Consider the following 20,016-nt stretch of genomic DNA (forward strand, 5'->3'; position numbering starts at 1 on the left):
ACGAATTACTGATTTAATAATCTCCTCACTTTTCCGAACACATTTTTATGAACTTCTTTCACATTTTATTCCCCTTTTTTAATTCTCTTTAAAATGTTCTTTTTTTTAAAAAATTGTCATCACATTACTTTTCACTTTTTATTGACTTCATGTATTCATTTGCCTCTGTAAAGCACTTTGATTGCCTTTTATGAATTGCGCTGTGAAAATAAACTTGCCTCGGAATGGTCTTGGACTGCAAGAAAGACGTGCGAATCACTCAGCCAACATGCTGCCCGCTTTATTCACCCTGAATCTTAATTCTTCATCTGAGAAGATATTTTCGACTTCCGTGCTTTCAACTGTCTGGAAACAGTTTAGGGAAAGGACAATGGACAAGTGCCCCAATGCGCTGTTATAACATACCCAGAATGCCTGAAATGAATCATAATCAACACAATTTGTCAGACAACAGCATGTCGAGTGCCTGTTGCTGTCTGGCCAAGGCGAAGTTTCGAACTCTCGCAATCATCTAAATGCATCAAGAGAACAGAATCTCCCTTCAGCAGATGCCAGATCGTCTGAGTAATAAATAAAACCCAAAGGACACCCCTTGTTTGTCATGCAGGTTAGTTCAAACCGCAGCCGTTGTCCTAACAAAATGCTACAAAATCTCAAGTCAGGCTGATTGAATATCGTCCATAACTGTGAATATCAATTGTCGTTTGGGTATGTGGGCCCTGCTCGTGACTACTGCTAATTTAAAGGTTTCGCGTTTAAGTATCGGAGGAAAATTAGTGTCAAGCTATCCCCATTTTTAAAAATTTGTTTGGAACAAAACTAGACCTTTTAATGTTAAGTCAGGCAGGGTTGAGGGTCAGCATGGCAGGAGTGCTCTCCAAAAATATTGAATTCCAAAAAGGTAAAAAAAGTAAAACAAGGCACTTCGGAATAATCAAAAAAAATTACATTAACTTCAGTCTCATAAACAGATTTGAAGTAACAAACCAACAATCAGACTAAACTCTCCACAGTCCATTAACATCCAGCCCTAAAGTTAAATACAACTGAACTCTATCTCCTCAGGCAGTACTTCTTTTGCATACCACTAGAGGGTGAATGTGAAACTCTAGTGGTATCACACCTTGAGATTCCCTGCCTTAAACGTTTTCCCATAAAATAGGAAGCACTGAATCGTCTTGGCTAAATGAAAAATGAGATCCAATGGCAACTACGTGTTCAAGCACAACCCCATACTTTTAGGTGTGCCACTTTGCTTTTAAAGGCGATCGTGTGCAACCCGTGGCTTTACGTGTATTACAACTTCCATGCATCATCCGCGCCTGTGCGCGGACCCTTTGCACCCTGACGTCATCAGTCTTGCCTCATCCCCTCGCAGAAAAAGAGCGTTTGCAACTCACCACTCGCAGGGCAAGCCTCGATCGTTAGCAACACTTTGTCTCGGAAAAGAAGCATAATCACCCAAAGCATGAAACAATATATCACACGCGATGGATAACGCCATTAAAAAAAAAAAAAAACAAGTGCCATTCTATCTCCCTCTTCTCCTCACGTTACATTTGCAGATGAGAGCAGACGATTGCCATCTCTTCAACTCTGGGGATGAAACATCCTTTTCTGTTTTATTTTAAATGAGTGCAGTGAAAGGAATGAAACATGAGAGGAATCCCCGCCTTGGACACTGCCGGTGGAGTTTTAATCACTAACATGGTTTGGGAATAACGCCGCTCTGATAGGTGGACAAAGCATGTTAGTGATCACTTTTGCATCCGACAGCAGCCGGGATCGAAATCGCCCGGACGTTACACAGGTCGACCGTTAAGCCGGTTGTATGGTGCCATCTGTATCTACAACAGTTTTTAAAACAGGAGGAAAGTTCCAGAAACATTGCATTTATTCTATTATCAACATGGCGGCTGCTTGGCACTCTTGACCGTTAGATGCTTTCAAACCAAAAAATAAACTTGACTTCGCTAAAATGGTAAGCAGCCTACGATGTATATTTGAGGTCCTTTTTACAAGATGCATTTCGTTGGCTTAAACCGGATGCACGCGCACGATTTTTGACAATTTAGTCGAGAGTCCCCCAAACATGACGACAAAGACAAGTCAAGATAGGATGAGCAACGCCGCACACCCACACATTGCAATTCTCCTCCTCCAAACCAAGTCTGTTGCAGTACCAGGACTGACCTGTGGGGGGTAACATGGAGCCAGAGAGCATCCAGACTGCCAGAAAATACATAAAAGAAGAAAGCGTGTCACTTGAAGAGGTGATCGGGTCACTACGGTGCTGTTACGAACCATTTCTTGACCTCACACATAAGAATTTGCGACATATAAGACATCACACACCACAGTAGTTGAGGATAATCTTTTAGAGACGCGCTACTATCGGGACGAAATACTTTACTCATCCTTAGTCTGTGTATAGTCTTCTTTAAATGTGAGCCGATACTCTTAAGTCTGCTGGCGTGTAGGACTCTCTACCACTTTGGCATCTGGGGTGGGTTGAACAGTTCCATCGTGACGCCGAGGGCAAAAAGAGAACCGAAATCCTTTTAACAAAAGCAGTTGGTAGCAGACTACTTTCGGGTTAATGGAGGGTGGCGTAAAACATTAGGATTAAACCGATGCAATTGTACTATTTGCATTCTGAGGGAAAAGGTCCCATTGTGACTCAAATGATGAAAAACAAGGTTTGACTCCAAAATTTCATGGATGATGATGAGAGGGATTTGAAACAAGAAGCAACGATGAAAACATTCATTTTGCGCTTCGTGAAGGTAAAAGAAAAATCTAGTCAGGCTGAATTGAATCAAATAATTCGATGGCAATTTTTATTGTCCTCGAATGATTTGACCACTTTTTTTTTGTTTTTTTGCTCGACAAAGTTAGCATGTATTTAAAAAATTTAAAAAAATAAATACATCACACGACGTACTATCACAACAGTCACTCGTTGATGACCGAGCGAACTAAATTTCCCTCAGCACTGACTGGACAAAAACGATGTACAGTAATGCGATCATCTGCCGCGGGCGTGTCATAACTAATTGACGTGTTGAGTCGGGTGTGTCTTAACCTCCAAGGCAAAGGCTCCGTCGAACCCCTGAGACCGATAGACCGAACCCCTGGGCTTGAATCGAACCCAGGTTGAGAACCACTGATTTAGCGGATCCGCTATAGTTGCGGCGAACAACTATTCGCTGCACGGCCAAAGGAGTCTCATTAAGACTTTCGAATGAACTCCTGAGAGACCACATCGAACGCTTACCACCTTTGCCAATATCAATTAGGCTTTATTTTTAATTAAGCCGAGGGGACGCGCATCATGTCGGCAGTGTGGTCTTATTAGGCATCTCCCTCCGCTCCCCAGGCCGCGGCTGACCATTGACCGTGTGCAGTTAATTCCTCTTACCCGTTTCAGGTTGCTTTTTTTTCCATCCTAGAAATGCACAACAACTACGTCCTCCCTCCTACACTTCCGTCAGATTACCTTTGTGACAAATCTCTCATCACGTGCTGCGCAGTTTTGGTGGAAGACAGACTCATAGGCTAAATAGAGGTGCTTGTACTCTGAAGCGACTGCATGAATGTGGCATGGATAGTGACCGTCGTGATGGATGGCTGGTGAGAATAGGTCCTTGCCTGGGGTTTATTAGTAATTTGGCAAAGTTGTTGGGGGCGTTGTTGGGAAAGAATGGCGAAGCGTTTAGGAAATACTGTACCAAGGCGACAGTTAAATACGACACTGCTTTGAGGACAAAAGACATGTTGGTAATTCCAGAGAGCTCACGCTGGGGCCGACTATTGTGCAGCAATGCATCTGTAGTGTTTAATTTTGTTGTGGCGCTGTGCCCGGGAAGGTGTTTGTGTTTTTGTGTGGGCCAAAATTTAAAAAAATAAATTAAAAATAAAAATCCAGTCTGGCTGGTTGAGAAGACAGACAAAATAAACTGAATCTCTATAATATAGCCGTGGAACAGGAAGCTTGTGTGTAGCATAGGGCCAATAGGTGCAAATAAACACAAATAACAAAGAAATGAGTCAACCGGCGTTATTTATAAAAAATGTGTCCATTGCCCTGCAACAATGTGTCCTTTGCCCTGTCTCGTCATCTGGCATTCGTCTCAAGGAAGGACACCCACTGACTCACTGCCAGAGAATATAAACGGTGTCCATTTGATTTGAATGGTGGCTTTAAAATAAAGAAAACAAGCGTCTTCAATGTGGAGACAAACAAAAAAAAAAAAATCCAATTTACAAAACTGATTGTGCAAATTGGCAAGAGCCTCGCAACAAACTGACATTCAAACAGCCAGAAGGCTTCTTTCTTTCATGCCGGAACAAAATGACCCCCCCCCCCCTCGCCCTCACCTCTCCTAATCCAAACTGGCCAATAAACAAACAGTATGCCACTCTGTTTGCAGCCTTTTTCCCCCCCAACTGATCTTCCAAAGTCAATGTTATAAATTACACTGGCCACAAAAATGGCTAACGATTCAGAGTAAAACTTCACAACTTCAAATAAAACCTTCACAATGTAGTAAAAGCAGTAAAATCAATCAGGATTTCACCTGTTCGCGCCACCTCATCACAGTCAACCACAAATTTGGGGGGAATTTATCGGAAGAATTAATTAGGACTAATGGGGAAATTCATAATGGCCGCTCCAATACTTTTGCTCACTTCAAAAGCGGGTGGCTTCAAACTAAAGATGCGCTATTCTGTGTCAAACTCATTTTTGTCGCGGGCCGCATTGTAGTTACAGTTTCCCTTGGAGGGCCGTTATGACTGTGAATTTTGTGAAACCATATAAATATTTAACCACCTCCACATATTACTAAACACAGCGAGCAACAAATAGACGGATAACTAGTTTTGACATCATAAGTGAAGAATAATGGATTGTTCAAACATTGTAATTATGACATTATATACGACAATTTGAAATTTCGGTTCAGACTTTAGCAAACATCATAGAAGTTGACATGCTTGAATTGCTTTTGCAGGCCACTTAAAATGATGTGGCGGGCCACATCTGGCCCCGGGGGCCTTGGGTTTGACACCTGTGGTTTAATACATCTGTAGGTACGAAATATGGAATAAAAGATGGAATTCCGAACTTTTCTGTTGTATACTTTTGGAGGGGACTGTATGTAGGATGTATTATTTTAGTGTTCAATTGATTTTTTTGGGAACAATTCAAATGATCATAACATCCCCACATATTTACAATCAATTCTAGCCAACCTTATTTACGATGTCTCGTAAAATGTAACCATAGCTCTGTATTATGTGTGAAATATGACAAAGTACAACCAAATGGTGTTGCGCTGTGTTTGCCTTTCTATGTTTTCAGTTCAATCCTTTCTGTCCAGATCAAGTGGTCAAATTAAACTCTAAAAATGTACGACTTACACTAGAGACCCGCGACCTGCTATCGCCACAATCCTCGGCAAGAGTAGGACTCATAAATGCAATCAAAAGGTGGGGAGTCACCCTGTGTGAGTCATGAATTATTCACCATGTTTGACGTCCTCCAAAAAAAAAAAAAAAAGGGAAAATTGTCTCACCTGAGGGCCTTCGGATGCATTTCACCGGGTTACAGGAGGGCGTTTGAATGAATGATAAACGCTTTAATCCAAGACACTTCAATCAGATGTAGAGTGTGAGGGGGAGTCGGCGGGGTTAAAGGGGTTGAAGAGTGAGAAGTTGTTCATGCGGCAAGGTCGCGGTCTCGCCACGTGGTGCTTTGAGGCACCAATGACTTTGTTCTCATGCTGGTTAAAGGCTACTCCCACCATTAATGCAGCGTGGCAGCCAAGCGCTGTGTGATCTGCCAGTAATTAAGCCTTGTGTCACTATCAATCTCGGCCCGGTCCCGCTTTCTAATCGAGCCACTTTATTGTGGCTAATGATCCCCTTACATGGAGATCAGCATCTTACCATCCTTTTTTTTTTGTACCCGTCACATGATGTTGGTCCGTGAATGCATTTGGGTGATCACAAACACCCTCGCAATTCCCGTGAAGCATGACCTAAATGTCTACTCAAGTCATTTGCATAGAGCAAACAGCGGCCAGTGGGGCTGTGATTTTCTCAACCCGTAAATGGGCGCGGAGCCATTTTTGGAATATTATTGAGTATTGTTACCGTTATGTTACAATTCACATCAAGTGAACGTGGATTTAAACTCTTTCATGCACCCTGTAACCCGATAACATGATAAACTGTCCACTGGAGCAGTGTTTTTCAAACTTTTTTGAGCCAAGGCACACTTCCTTCATCAAAAAAAATCTCACGGCACACCACTAGCTGAAAATGTGACCCCACCCCCTCCGCTTATTTTAACAATCAACGTGTTATATTGTTCCGATAACCGTTTTTAACATTGAAGAATGACGTTATAACAGCTTGAAATGGAATCAAATGAACACAAAGAAAACAGTATTTTATCATCTTTCATATTTATTGTTTCACCGTCGTCCTGCATTATTACGTCACAAATTCGCTTGTCTCTCGTCGGAACACAAGGCAATTGGCTAGCTGTTGCTGCTCCCTAGCGGTATGGGAGGGTACTACATGATTACTTTCTGGGCGAAAGACGGCACAGGCATACAAATTGGATATTTTCCCGCGGCACACCTGACAATGTCTCGCGGCATACGGGTTGAAAAACACTGCACTGGAGTAACCGCTGTCCCTGAAAGGGTTAAAATTGAAATAAGAAGGATGTTATGGAGAAATGCAACGGAACTTAATACTTTGTAAGTCGTGTAGCTCTGCCTCCTGGAAATCGAATTCGGCAGATTTGATTCATATCACACGAAATTATATGAGAATTCCATATTCAATGTCATCAAATCCATTTGTACATTCAAAGTCCAACACTCTCTTATGTTACGTTGTGCTTGTTGAATTTGCAGGTGACAAAGCTTTCAGCCTTGATGGAGGTCTGCATTCAGGTAGGTTGTCTTGTTTGTCATTTAATTTTATGTCTCAAATGCCCCCCCCTCCTTTGAAGTTATCATGCAAAATTGGAATTGGCATTCCTTGGGCAAAAAAAAAAAAAAAAACACGGCACCAACAACGCACGTGGATCATATTTGCAGTGTCATTCACTAGAAATACTCCAGTACAATCAATAATACGGCGCTGAACTTTCCTTTGCAAATTCCCCCCCCCCCCCCCCCCCCCCCCCCCCAACCCGTGATCATCTGTGAGCAGACACAGGCTGTCAACTTTTAAGAGGTTGTCCTTATTCACTGGCTTTTGCTGTGTTTGCAGGGTTATTGCAGCAACATCTGAGACCAACACGCAAAGCAATCTCGTACCCTCCCTTTTGTTTACATTCCCTGGAGAAAGGTTTCAAAAGTGGTGCTTGGACTAAATGCCAAGCCCCCCGCCCGTGCCAAACGTTTGTGTAATCAGGTGACTGAGGCTGTCCTACGTTTCGGCAGTCACACAAGAAACTTCAGTCATCCGCCACCAGTTTGCAAACAAATTACAAGCCTCTTGAAGACGGCGCGAAGTGAGCAAGAGAAAAAAAGCGCTCTGAAGACGTCGCCTATGGCACAAAAAGTGATTGACTGGTGCTGACCTCAAATGAAATGATAACACAAACTTGTGTTTGGCATTGCGCCACTACGATGTCCTTAGAAGAAGAAATTATCCAGTGGATCCAGTGGGTGAGGCGGGGATAAATCAAGTGGATGTCTTAAAATAGTTGTACAGAGAAGATTGCAAGACTGCCTCGAGGCTGGCACAGCCGCTTCTAATGGGAAGACGGGGAACCGAATCTCCCATCATCGAGGTTGGGGGAAGACTTTTTCTCACAGGTATGTACAAAATGTTCAGTTGGGCTGTGTTAGAGTCATTTAACAAAACATAATGACTCATCATCTACAAAATTACAGTGCGCCGTCCATTTCATTGTGAAAAGAGCTCATCTTTGCCATTAATCAGCGCGACAAAAGCCAATTAAATCTCTCAACTCTGTGTCAGTTTCCAACCACATCTAGTTTCGAATCGGTTGACCACTTGTAATAAAAATTACGGCCAGCGTTTTGTTTCTTTTTGAAGCGAGTTACCTCACATAACTTCTTTTTGACTGACACATCAGAGTTATAGAAGAAGGTTAAAAATCATCATTCATGCCCTGTTCTCGCAGTCGCTGTGCCTTGGTCAAATGAAAAAGATGAGAAAGTGTCTGCTTTTGCAACCCGGAAGTACGGATGACGTCATGGTGAAATGTCCTCTGTGCCTGCACGCTGGTAGATGCCGTGGCTCAAACGAATAAACACCTCTCCTCAAACGGATCCCCCCAGTTTGTGCCATTAGGTAAGCTATAATACTTTTGACTACAGCCACGTTTCCGCAAGGAAAGGTTAGGTTTACGTAAATGTGAATCGCCCAGAAAAAGTGATCGCTCACCATGCTGATGTTTGCCGTGGACATTTTCGAAGCATTGTTAAAAGTTGACAAAAGCAAACGTCCTTGGATCGGTTCTTTACAAAACGCCAGGCAAAAACCACTTCTGAGAGAGAACATGGACTAAAGAGGATTAAAAAAAAAAGATGAGGACACAGTTAAAATTTAAATGATCATCATTTTTATTCTTTACTCTATTCTTTGTTTTTCACATGATGCACAACTCTCATTTATTGTGCACTAAACTAAATGCATCATGTATTTGTTCCATATTTTGATACATTTTTCTGCTTTAGAAAACATTTATGTCTGAATTTTGGGTGGCTTGGAACGGATTAGGGCATTTACATGGAAAACGCGTCTCTACTTACAAATGTTCTAGTTAAGAAATTTCTTCCGGAACGAATTAATTTCGTAAGTAGAGGTACCACTGTTGGTCGATATTTAGGTAGGTTGATAAGGTAGTTAGGTCGATTGCTAGAAAAGGTAGGTAGGTAGGTACAGTACATTGGTAGGTGGATAGATTGATTCGAAGATATACGTACATGGATTGTTTGGCAGCTACAGTATTTTGTACTGTAGGTAGGGAGCCATGTGGACAGGCGGATAGAAAGATTGGTAGATAAAATAGGTAGGTGGATATGTAGATTGATTGGTAGTTAAGACAGATGGATTGGTAATGTGGTAGTTAGGTCGGTCGATTAGATCGCAAGATGATGTGTCTTAATGTCCTTCGTCCAGCATTTGTACAAATCGGGCCTCCTCTCATTTTGACGTCTCTTTCCAATAAATGCCTTGTGCCTGCTACGGTTGACTTCGCTTTGCCAAAACGGCTTCTGGAAAACGTGGTGTGATAAGTGTCCCGTTGTCTCTCACTGGTCGCGTTATCAGCGCGCGATGACATTAACGGCTGGCGGTATAGCTGACGTTTATGCGTGGCTGCAACTCAAGCCGGTGCCAAAGGTTCAGATGTGACATTCCATTTTCTCATTTATTTAGCAATTGTTTTGAAATATTTGCGTGGCCACGTCAGGGTCATTCTATGCTCACTTTGTAGTTTAAAACAGCCTCTCGAGCTCCGGCAAGCTAGCAAGTGATCTTCAGTCCGCATGTCAAATGCAGGTTGAGGTTTGTTTTTTTTTTTTTTCATGAGACGTCCTAATGAAATATCCATATTAAGCGCTGCTTATCATACAGCACGTCAAATCTGCCGGCCTGCAAATGGAGTGGAAGCAAAGGTTAATTGCCAGTTACTGGGAGCAGCCACTTGAAATTGCCTGTCCAGGTGGCAGATGGTCCGCGATGAATCTCAGCTATTATAGCAGCGGGAGACAGAGGAAGAGGTGCACGCAATACCTTCGTCTTCTACGTCCGATTCCACCCCTACTGGGTTCGCGAAATTGATTTTGGTGTGCAACAAAGCATGCACTTGCAAAAAGAGCAGAGTTAGTAAGTCGTCTTCTTACGTCGCCTTTGGCGAGGTCACATGCGCTCTCGTAACCGGTTGTGCATGGGCGCACACACTAACAAATGGACCTGTTGCAACATCACTCCGCAGCAGGAGACACAAGCTGCGACCCCCCCCCTAAAAAAAAAAAACGCGAACTGCGCCTAGATGACGCTCCCACTTTTACCCCTTTTTTTTTTGCGCAAAAAAAAGTGCGCTGCGCCGTGCGTGCGTAAAAACGAGCAACCCCGTCGGCTACACGGCTTACCTGTCGTCGGTCTGCCAGTCCCCGAGCAACAGGTCTCGGAACCGATACCGCGGGGGCAGCGGGAGCACCTCCTTCTCCAGTTCGACCATTCTTCCTCCTCCTCAGAGCTGCACCAGAGACGCGGCTCGCGCGCGCGGCGGATCACCGCAAAAACCTCCGTACGGAGGAGGTGATCCACCACCCCAAAACGTCCGTTCTTCCTCCCAGTTCTTATAATAGCATCACTATCGGCGACATGGTGCTTTGCGATCGGCCGGACTTCCTAATTACAATTCGGCTGGACTTGCCCCCGCGCCGAGGCAACAGGTTGCGGCTGAGGATCCACTTTGGCAGCTGGAGAGCAACTGGTTGCCTGCGTCGCTCCTCCGCAGCATCCTTCCTCGCCTGAGCTCCACATGCATGGACGCGCTCGCTGCAAGTGTGTGACCAGCCACTGGGGATTAGTGATGCCACCACTTGGGTGTGTGTGCGCGCGCGCGCGTGTGTGTGCGTGTAGTACACGACCAGCCAGGCCACAATATTAGGAACGCCTGCACATTCTACAGGGTGCTCGCAAAGTCTGAATACATGGTAAAAAAACAAACAAACACATACTTCTTCAAACAACATAATTGTAATGTTGAGAGATAATATTTTCAAAATGATTCCCATCATTTTCAATACATAATTTGATGCGTTTTTCAAAGTTCAGTTGAACTTGATGGCATAGGTCTGCATTGCCTGTAATGAGAGCCAATACAAATGTTGTGTCAAGAATTCAGCCTTTATAGAGATGACACTGGTTGCGATTAAACTGCATATTCATTTGGAGTTGAACTTTGCATATTGACACTAACCGGTCACTTCATTAGGTACACCTGCAGGATGAAGTCCCAATGTAAAAATTGGTCACATATAGTAGGCTACATATCATGGTTGAGTTTGACATACAAACAACCATTCACATTCACACCTTCGGACTATTTGGACTACACCTGATCTCATTTGCATGCTCTTGGAATGTGGGAGGAAGCTAGAGAACGGGAATAAACTCCACGCAGGCAGGCCGGAGCAGTGATTTGAACCCAAAATATCAGAAATGTGAACCACGTGTGCTAACCACGTGTGATGGAGAAAGGCACAACACATCGCACTCAAAGTGGCGCTATTATTTAAAAGAAAAATGAAAAAAAAAAATCAGCTTTTGTCATGTTTATTAAAACAATCATTAAAAAAAACATATGTGGGGGCAGGGGGCTGTTTTATAAATATAAGATGTAGTCTCAAACAAAGTAATCGCAACATCGGCACCAACTCTTGGTAACAATTAGCTTTAGTCAAGGCAGATGTCATTCTATTGGAGCTTATTAAGTTTGTGCAGGTTTACCAAATGTTGCGGCTGGTGTGTTTTGAAAAAACGAATGAAGTCCTTTACATCCATTCAGCTTCATCCTCAATCAACACCTTTGCCTCATTAGGAAAATAACAGCGTCCCGAATAACGCAATGAGCAGCCACGCAATCCCTTCAACTGTCCATCACAGCTGCCTGCCACTGAGTTGTCGGTGCACTTGAAAGTTCTCCTCTGCTCTTTAATTAGCATGTTTGCTTCTCTAACCCCTCCCCCTCACACCCCCACCGATACATGACAACGCGTCCAATTAACGTTCAAGCCTTCGGTGCATAAACACTTTTACGGGGCCCTGGAACACGATTCTGCACGGTTTGGTAACTCAGCCTCAGCACCAGCCACTTTCCTCTTTCTCGCCAGGCATATTTCAAAATAAACAGCTGAAATGCATACTGTAAATATAATCCCGTGATTAATTAAGATATCATAATCGCATAGACGCAGAGAGGAGAGAATATGAGCATATTTGGGAGGTGGTTAAAAAAAAAAAGCTATTTAAAAATGTGCATTTCGTATGTTGAATCACTTTGTGTTCGGCGCTAGAGCGGTGAACCGTTTTGCTAGCTGTGAGATTATTCAAAATTTGGTACACATATACGGCCCGTTGGAGCGTTTAGTCAACATCCTTGCTATCCAGTTTGGCCCATGGACTAGCCGCAATCGTCTCGTTTTCAACCTGGACAGTCCAGCTGATTGATTCAATCCCCTGAGAATGAAGTGAGCATATTCACTAAATGCTCAAATGTATGACGAGCCCTTTTTAACATTTAACAGCTACCCCAAAACCTAACCTGCCCTAAAATCTCTTTTAACTGCATTTACGACGCACATGACAGTTTTGCAAAACGCTCCATCATAAGACAAGTGATGAGTTGTCATAAATGAAATCAACAGGGTCAGTAGTTAGCCGGTGCGCACACATACCGATAATGGGGCCTGCTTTTTAGCTCAATTCCTAGCTCCCTAAAACAATGTTAAGACATGAAAAATCGGTATGCTTGTACCCTCGCTTAAAAGCTCCCAAATGTGGTGTTGAGAGGACAAAGCTAACAGCTGTAGTTTAAAAATCACGAATAGTGCTGAGCTTTTGCCCTCTGCTGGCCGTAAAGATGAGCAAGCGCTTGCGATGTACAACAAGACACCAAAACGCCCGCACTCATCACATTTGTGCTTGCCGTGACGAACGACACGCCTCCTTTCAGCACACTCTTCCGTGCCAAAAGCATGACAGGCAAGACGAAAAAAAAAAAACCATTTCTCCTTTCAAGTGGGTGGGCCTCACCATGTAACCATGGCGACAGCACCCCAAAAAAAATTGTGCGCATCGCGTGAGACACAGTTTGTGTGTTTGTTCGCCCCCCCCCACCCCCTTTTCCAAACCTCATTTAAACCCCATCCAGTGGCATATTATCATAATGTCTACTCCGAGGACAATTTGCTCAGGCTGCAGGTTGTTTGCCGCGCCACATAATAAAAGCTCCATCCTGTTGATCTAAAGCTGCCCCCCCCTCCCAAAACGCCCACGCACGCACAGAATAGGATAACGCAAATGTAAACAACAAATACAAAACAATCATGTGTTTAAAAAACGATAGAAAATCTGTCATTGTTTATCTGTGTGATATATCTTCTGCGTATTAAAAAAAAAATGTTACTCCAAGGTGATGTTGACGGAGGCCAGAGCATCCACAGCCCAGCTGGGGTACTGCTCACGGGATGGGAACATACGGCGCATGAAAGCGCGTATAAAGTCCGGGAAGCGGCCTTGCACGATACTCTGCCGCACGGAACGCATCAGGTTGAGCTGCAGGGGAGAAACGCGTACAGAAAAGATCAGATTCAACGGGGTTTCAGCAATGCTGTCATGACTGCCGTTGATTAGAATGCGACTTGGTGCAGGGCAGACCTCCCCCAAGGCCGTCGTGGAGAGGCATATTTTGGGATTGTGAACAGGCTACGTTAAAATCCTGACATTGATCCGAGCGATAAACAAGTCATCGAATTCAAATAGACAACGTGGCAGAATGCAACTTTTAAATTGCAAAGACAGCAATTTGGAGAAAATTAAAAGAGCTCCATGTCAGTATTTATGTCTCATGTATATGTTAGATTTTATTTTTTTTTTACAGCGTCTACATAAGTTCAGTGAAGTCCACGTTTCTATTACACTTGTTTGCAATACAGATAAATAATTGCTTGTGTTCGTTAAAAAAAGTAAATCCGAGGAAGAGGACCTTGAAAAAAAAAAGAATCACATATTAAATCAGTTGCAATACTGAGGAAAAATAAATCACAATTGGATTCCTTTTTTAAAAATCATTCCGCTCGAATCGCTGCATGAAGTATCGTGAATAAGTAAATACGAGGAAGAGGACCTTGAAAAAAAAAAAGAATCGCATCTTCAATCAGTTGCAATATTGAGGAAAAATAAATCACAATTGGATTCCTTTTTTCAAAATCATTCCGCTCGAATCGCTGCATGAAGTATCGACGTCGGTAAAAGCAGCGGAATAATACCTGAATAAAACTTCAAATTTTTTGTTTTTATTATTGCTTCAAAACAATATGAGGATACACTTGTGATGCAATTCAACCCCACGCCAAGGCCAAAAATAATAACTTATGTCGAGTGTGTTTGTCTATCACCTGGTGAGTTGGGAAGCTACACCCTGGAGAATGGATGGGTGGTGCCTTCATGATGTGGATACAATTCAACCCCACGCCAAGGCCAAAAATATTAACTGATGTCGAGTGTGTTTGTCTATCAACTGGTGAGTTGGGAAGCTACACCCTGGAGAATGGATGGGTGGTGCCTTCATGATATTCGCGGGTGGACAATCCTATTGACGCTATAATAACCTTGTCCGAACCCTCATCACAATTTAAATGCTTTCGTTCCCCCTTAGCCATAATTGCTCAAAAGTTGAGTGAAATTTTTGGGTTTGTCTGGCTATGTCATCAGGACTACATTATGATATTCGCAGGTGGACAATCCTATTGACGCTATAATAACCTTGTACGGACCCTCATCACAATTTAAATGCTACCGTTCCCCCTTTAGCCATAATTGCTCAAAAGTTGAGTGAAAATTTTGGGTTTGTCTGGCTATGTCATCAGGACTACATGTACTGTCCAAAAGGTTGCTTAAAGCCATCTTCTCTCCTTGCCGCTTTGCAGAGTCATTAGGGCGTAAACATCCCCAAGGCAGGCTAATATTGACGACAGATCACAATATATGCTAAAGGGTGTTAGCGCTGTTATTTGGGCACAACACAGCTGAGGCTGATGGTAGAGGGTGAAAAGAACCCCCCAAAAATCTCAGCGCAACTTGCTAACGGTGCTAAAAAGGCTCATCCTTCAATTCTCCGGGGTGTGGGACTCATGGACGAACCGCCATGTCACCCCAGCTTGCGCGTCTGAAATGGGATCTTTTGAATAGCGATGTGTTGTATAAGTAGACAGCGTGCGTGCGCGTGTGCGTTATGCACGAGTGCGATGCCGCGGGACACGTGTCACAAGGGGACACTCCTCACTGGTGTGTGATTGTCGCTTTGCACAGTTGGAAGGGTGAGTCATGTATCGTACTGTCTGTCGCAGGGACTTGACTTGAAACGTCTTCCTTAGCTCAGAATAAAAGACGAGAGAATTTGATTGGAGTTGGTCTTCGGTTTTATGAGGATTCCAATGTTTTGAGGGTGGCAACGATCGCATCACTCCCAAAAACAACACGTTTTTTTTTTTGTTCCATGTTTTTAATCGAGAAAGACCTTGTAAAAATATTTAAAGACACATATAGAAGAAAATGTGAAGAAATAAAAGGGTTTTGTTAAAGTGGAATTAAGCCGAAAGTCACACACACACCGTCGTACACTCAAGTGTGTGGTCCCTTTAAGGGCGTGGCCTAGTGAGTGACATCAGGAGCTGCATTCAGGTGTTAAGTTCAGTGTTCGTGGCTGCTTCATGCGCCCTGCAAGTGTTTTCGTTTTGTCTCCATTTCCTTCGACGCTTGCCAAAACGAGATCTTGGCAGACTTGCCCACGTCGGGCAACAAGTATTTTGTGACTTTCGAGGCGTCTTTTTGGTGAAAGCGTACGACCTCATCTGGCACTGTGTCATTTCCCTTTGTGTTGTCTGGTAGTAAATGTGTGCCGAAGATACACGGTTGCTATAGTTACCTGGTAGGCGATGTTGTGGATGGTGATGTGATGCATGGCTGCAGTGTCGCTCTTAAACAGAGCGTGCAGGTACGCCCGGCTATGTCTGAAACACAACAAGCATACTTTTGCATATCAGTAAAAATATACATTAGGATTTTTTTTTTTTCCCTTCCAGGGGGCATTTCAGTGTCTAAGGTCCTCCGAGAGCCATACTAACTTAATTAAAATATGATGCAACACGACTGTGGGTTAAATACTTCTGGAGCTTTTTCGTAACACTTCCTCTGAAGTTTGTTTTTAGAAGTACACAGCGGGCTGTATGCGCTCTGAAAAACGGTGTTGGTGAATTTATGATAATGGAGGAGGAGACAAATTGCATTGCATTCTTGTATACGCATTTAATAAGATCCAATACGAGGATGTTATCAGAATAATCTGACTTGGCAAAGATACCCGTTCTCAGTTGTTTGTTATTGCTGTTCTGCCACTCATTCGGAGAGAGATTTTTTTTTTTTTTAATAAGTTGACCTCGTCAATGGAGAGTGTCAATCAAAAGGGAGTGTTATCTTTGTGAAGGCAGATCCATCTTTTTGTATTGGAGCTTGTGGCTGTCCGTCACAAACTCTAGGAATTTGCATCCACTCTCTGTAGTTTGAAATTCCCCCTTAGAATGAACTGGAATTTATGGGAAGAAAGGAAGGATTTACAAAACTGAAGGTTGGTCTCTTTGTAGGAACCTAAATCTCTTTGGGGAAAATATATTTAGCATAATCCTGACTCAAACAAGCACATTTCATGCAAACTCATTAATATGAAGATGGGTGACGAGGGGTTCTTTTCATTGAGCATTTCGAATGGCACTTTGTTCGCATTATAACACAAACAAAATGTTTCGATTCATGCTTGAATATTTACCTTTCATTTCAATGACCCTTCACAGCTAAATCCCATCAAACATGTTTTCAAAATTTCCCATTGTTGTTCCCATGGAAACCTGCAGAACTAAATTTCCACACCTCTGCAACCCTAAAGTACGGCGAACCTTTTGCAGGTGGGACACCGGCAGTCGGGGTCTATGGGCTTGAAGTCCTTGGCATACTGCTTGTGTTTGACCTGCAGGGATCCCCAGGGCACCAGCGCCGAGCCGAACCTCTGAGGACCGACAGGCGTGACTGAATTCTGTTCGTTTAAACGTCGAGTCACATTCGAGGGGGGGGGGGGAACTCACCGCCGTTCGGGTGGGAAAGACGCAGTCAAACATGTCACAACCCAGAGCGACGCACACCACCAAGTCAACGGCGTACCTGGGCCAACAGATTGCAGGTCAGTTCAACCTTAAAACGCATGCGGAAGTGTTGTCTTAAATGTCAAGAGTGAAGTCATTTGATAATTCTTGAAATAGTTTAAGCCCTAAGCACGCTTGACCTTTAAGGCCTCCCCTGTACATACCCCACGCCCATGAGGTAGCGAGGCTTTTCTCGAGGCAGGTGGTCAGTGCTGAGCGTCACCATCCGCCAGAAGTCATCCTTTTCTTCCCCTCCGCTTAGACCCCCGATGGCAAAGCCGGGAACGTCGCGTTTTGTCATTTCTGTAAGACACGCGTGGAAAGTGAACACATCCGACACAAAATGCTAAGACAATGCACTCGCAAGAACGCAGGAGCCGCGATTGGAAACCAAAAAGTACACAATTGTGAGGCAGACATGCTGACCACTACTCCACCTCCCTGCCTGGATTTTTAAGTCATTTGATGTACCGGTAGTTTTTTTGAAAAGCTTATTTTGGAAAGGGAATAAACTGCATTATTAGCTGTCTTGGTTATCCTGGAACGCTGTACCACAACACATCCGCAACTGTACTGACTTCCAATCCTTCAAATCATTTCTTAAAACTCACCTGTTCCGCAATGCTTTTTAACACCTTTTCATCTCTTTTACCCATTTTTGCTTTGTTTTTGTTCATCTAAATGTGTTTTATGTGTGTATGCCTGGCTTTAAGTGTACATTTTTATCCTGTATTTTAAACTCTTGTAAAGTGTCTTTGAGTATGATGAAAAGTGCTTTCAAAATAAAATGTATTATTATTATTATTTTTTTATTTATTTATTATTATTTTTTTGAACACAGCTCACTGGAATGGGCTGGTGGACCTTATGAAGTGGCCCGCAACTCTAAATAAAATGATTCCAACCTTTTACAAATTCGTTTTTAGGATGTTTTGGCAGCATGGTGATACAGTGGTTTGCACTTCTGCCTCACAGTTCTGAGGTTCTGAGTTTGAACCTTGACTTTAGGCTCCCTGTGTGAATAGTGCATGTTCTCCCAGGTGTCAATGTGAGTGTGCACTCATAAATGGGTCGATTTAGGATCTAGCAAGAGAAAAGCAGCGAGTACCATCTAGACAGGTTTTGCGAAGCCCGGCGTTCAGCCCGCCCTGGATGATGGCGAAAAGGTTCTGCTTGTGCGGGTTACTGTTGGCGGCGATGCAACGATCCAGCCAGCGAATGGATCTTTGCATGGCCTCCTCCACACGCGGTCCCGTCACTGTGCTGCTCACCACGTCATCCAGCTGCATCATGATGTCTGAACCTGCGAGGGTCACAAACACAGGTGAGGCTACAATAAGATTCGGGCTATTCAAGAATCCGAAAACACCAACTCGACCTGTGCTTTCCGAACTTTACTGAGACACGTTTGACATTTTGAAAAATACCAAAAATACATTGAGTGTCATTGCCTGGACACCAACTTCATGTAAAAACTGATTAATATATTATTTTCAATTAATAAAACATTTGTTTTAGGCTTAACTCATGTGTTTAAAAACATCAAAATGTTTAATCGATCCTGATCGTCAAGAGTGCTCCTCCTCCCCCCTTCTCATGCAATGGATTATTCCATCTCCTCCCTGCGCATGTGCAGCCTTGACTCAGAAAGAGGACGGCAAAACAATCTTGCCAGCGCATTGTGAGGAAAATTCAATTATGCCAGTGGAGCGGAAGGTGAGAGGGAAAACAAACAAGCTCTTGCCAGGAGTAGTAGCACTGCTGTCAAGTGTCAGCCGTAGAGAATGCAGTGGAGACGCAATCACTGACCGAGACTGTTCTGTATGGCGATGGACTTTTCCGGACTGAGGAGGATGGTTTTGCCGTCGTACGGGGACTTGAACGTGACCCCTTCCTCCGTTACCTCGGAGAGTTCAACGAGAGACACCATCTGGAAGCCTCCGCTGTCCTTCAAATAAATCACAGTTGTACTTAAAACTATGGTCTCCTACTGCAAGTGTGAAAATGGAATTATCACTTTAAAACGTTACCGTCAACAGATTATTTTTCCAGTTCATGAATCCATGCAAACCATTGGCCTTTTCGATCAAATCAGGCCCCTTTGAAAGCAGAACAAACGAAGGAAAAAAAGCATACTCAGTCAAAGCTAAAATCACTTGTGCCACGGGCATCACCCATTGGGGTTGGGGGTGGTGGCATTTCTAGCATGTCTTCCTCGAGTGGTCTGCAATTTTAAATGATACGGTACAACTTCACTACATCCCTGATTCGCCCCTGCGTGTTTGAATGCCGCCGCAATAATATTAAATCCTTGTGCCAACCAGAAAGGTAGTGATTTCCAACTACTGTACTGTACTCTGATCTCAATTTATCCAATTGGGATTTCATGTACAACAATAAAAAGTATATTCATTCATCTATCTATCTATGGCAGTGATGTAGAGTGACAGGAAGACCTGTTAAATGCGCTTTCACTTTAAGGCAGACTGTACAATTAACATGTGCATTCACTTTTTGTTTACAAGTAAGCATTGAGAGTGTTTCTAACGTAAAACGTGTGCCTTGGCTCAATGATGGTTAGGAAAAACTTTTCAAAGGGACGTCTTTGCATGCTGGGTGGCGATTCCGTACCGGCCTCATCCCCAGATGGTACGTGTTCCCCAGACAAATTTGACATCCGAGAGCGTCCAATTGATCCGCGGTTATTCCCTTCATGGTCCCCTGGGTGCCGACCGGCATGAAAACCGGCGTGCTAACGACGCAGTGCGGCAACTTCAAGTCGCACGCTCTCGCTTTTGTCACCGGACACTCCGCCACGATGTGTAAAGTGAGAGGAGACGCGACGGCGAGGGCTTTCTTGAAAGACATGTCCGTGCTTGGCGGAGTTTCCACACAAGCGCTGGTGGCGGCCATGTTGGTGTGATCCACGTGACAAGGGTGACAGGGGTGGAGTTGGAGTGGCGTACTGGTCGACCAATCGGAAATGAGAAGATTCCGTGGAGGGCCATGAAGGTTCTGAGATATCCAATCAAAG

General features: G+C 43.6%; 2 protein-coding genes and 2 long non-coding RNA genes across 4 annotated transcripts in view; 1 reads left to right on the top strand and 3 right to left on the bottom strand.

Moving 5' to 3' along the window:
- LOC109521452 (potassium channel subfamily T member 2) overlaps positions 1-10,591 on the bottom strand; it is a 39,110-nt gene extending 28,519 nt beyond the window's left edge. The window contains 1 exon segment of the mRNA XM_074895036.1: positions 10,152-10,591. Coding sequence (XP_074751137.1) covers positions 10,152-10,240 — 89 coding nt within the window. The 5' untranslated portion in view covers positions 10,241-10,591.
- LOC109521454 (uncharacterized) lies at positions 735-11,028 on the top strand. Its single transcript, XR_002169353.1, has 3 exons — positions 735-746; positions 8,902-8,905; positions 10,963-11,028. It is a non-coding gene; the product is annotated as an uncharacterized LOC109521454 (long non-coding RNA).
- LOC109521455 (uncharacterized) lies at positions 3,436-3,641 on the bottom strand. The gene is made up of 2 exons (XR_002169354.1): positions 3,579-3,641; positions 3,436-3,484 (listed from the first exon to the last, which is right to left on the bottom strand). It is a non-coding gene; the product is annotated as an uncharacterized LOC109521455 (long non-coding RNA).
- An 818-nt stretch (positions 11,029-11,846) lies between the features above and the next one.
- On the bottom strand, positions 11,847-19,934 carry qtrt1 (queuine tRNA-ribosyltransferase 1). Its single transcript, XM_019879283.1, has 9 exons — positions 19,614-19,934; positions 19,013-19,081; positions 18,792-18,930; positions 18,091-18,285; positions 17,147-17,285; positions 16,926-17,001; positions 16,740-16,849; positions 15,716-15,800; positions 11,847-13,344 (listed from the first exon to the last, which is right to left on the bottom strand). Exons 1-9 carry the CDS (start codon positions 19,893-19,895, stop codon positions 13,192-13,194), a joined length of 1,248 nt encoding a protein of 415 aa, XP_019734842.1. The 5' UTR covers positions 19,896-19,934; the 3' UTR covers positions 11,847-13,191.
- Between the last annotated feature and the right edge of the window lie 82 nt (positions 19,935-20,016).

This window comes from Hippocampus comes, unplaced genomic scaffold (genome assembly GCF_001891065.2).
Source record: "Hippocampus comes isolate QL1 unplaced genomic scaffold, H_comes_QL1_v1.1 scaffold366, whole genome shotgun sequence".
Lineage (NCBI taxonomy): Eukaryota > Metazoa > Chordata > Actinopteri > Syngnathiformes > Syngnathidae > Hippocampus > Hippocampus comes.

What these genes read in the sequence shown, in the direction of transcription:
- qtrt1 (XM_019879283.1), bottom strand. Translation starts at nt 19,895, where the DNA reads ATGGCCGCCACCAGCGCTTGTGTGGAAACTCCGCCAAGCACGGACATG. An exon ending in GGAAAAATAATCTGTTGACG is followed by an intron (nt 18,931 to 19,012) that starts GTAACGTTTTAA and finishes ATTTATTTGAAG; the next exon opens with GACAGCGGAGGCTTCCAGAT. An exon ending in TCGCAAAACCTGTCTAGATG is followed by an intron (nt 17,286 to 18,090) that starts GTACTCGCTGCT and finishes CGTGTCTTACAG; the next exon opens with AAATGACAAAACGCGACGTT.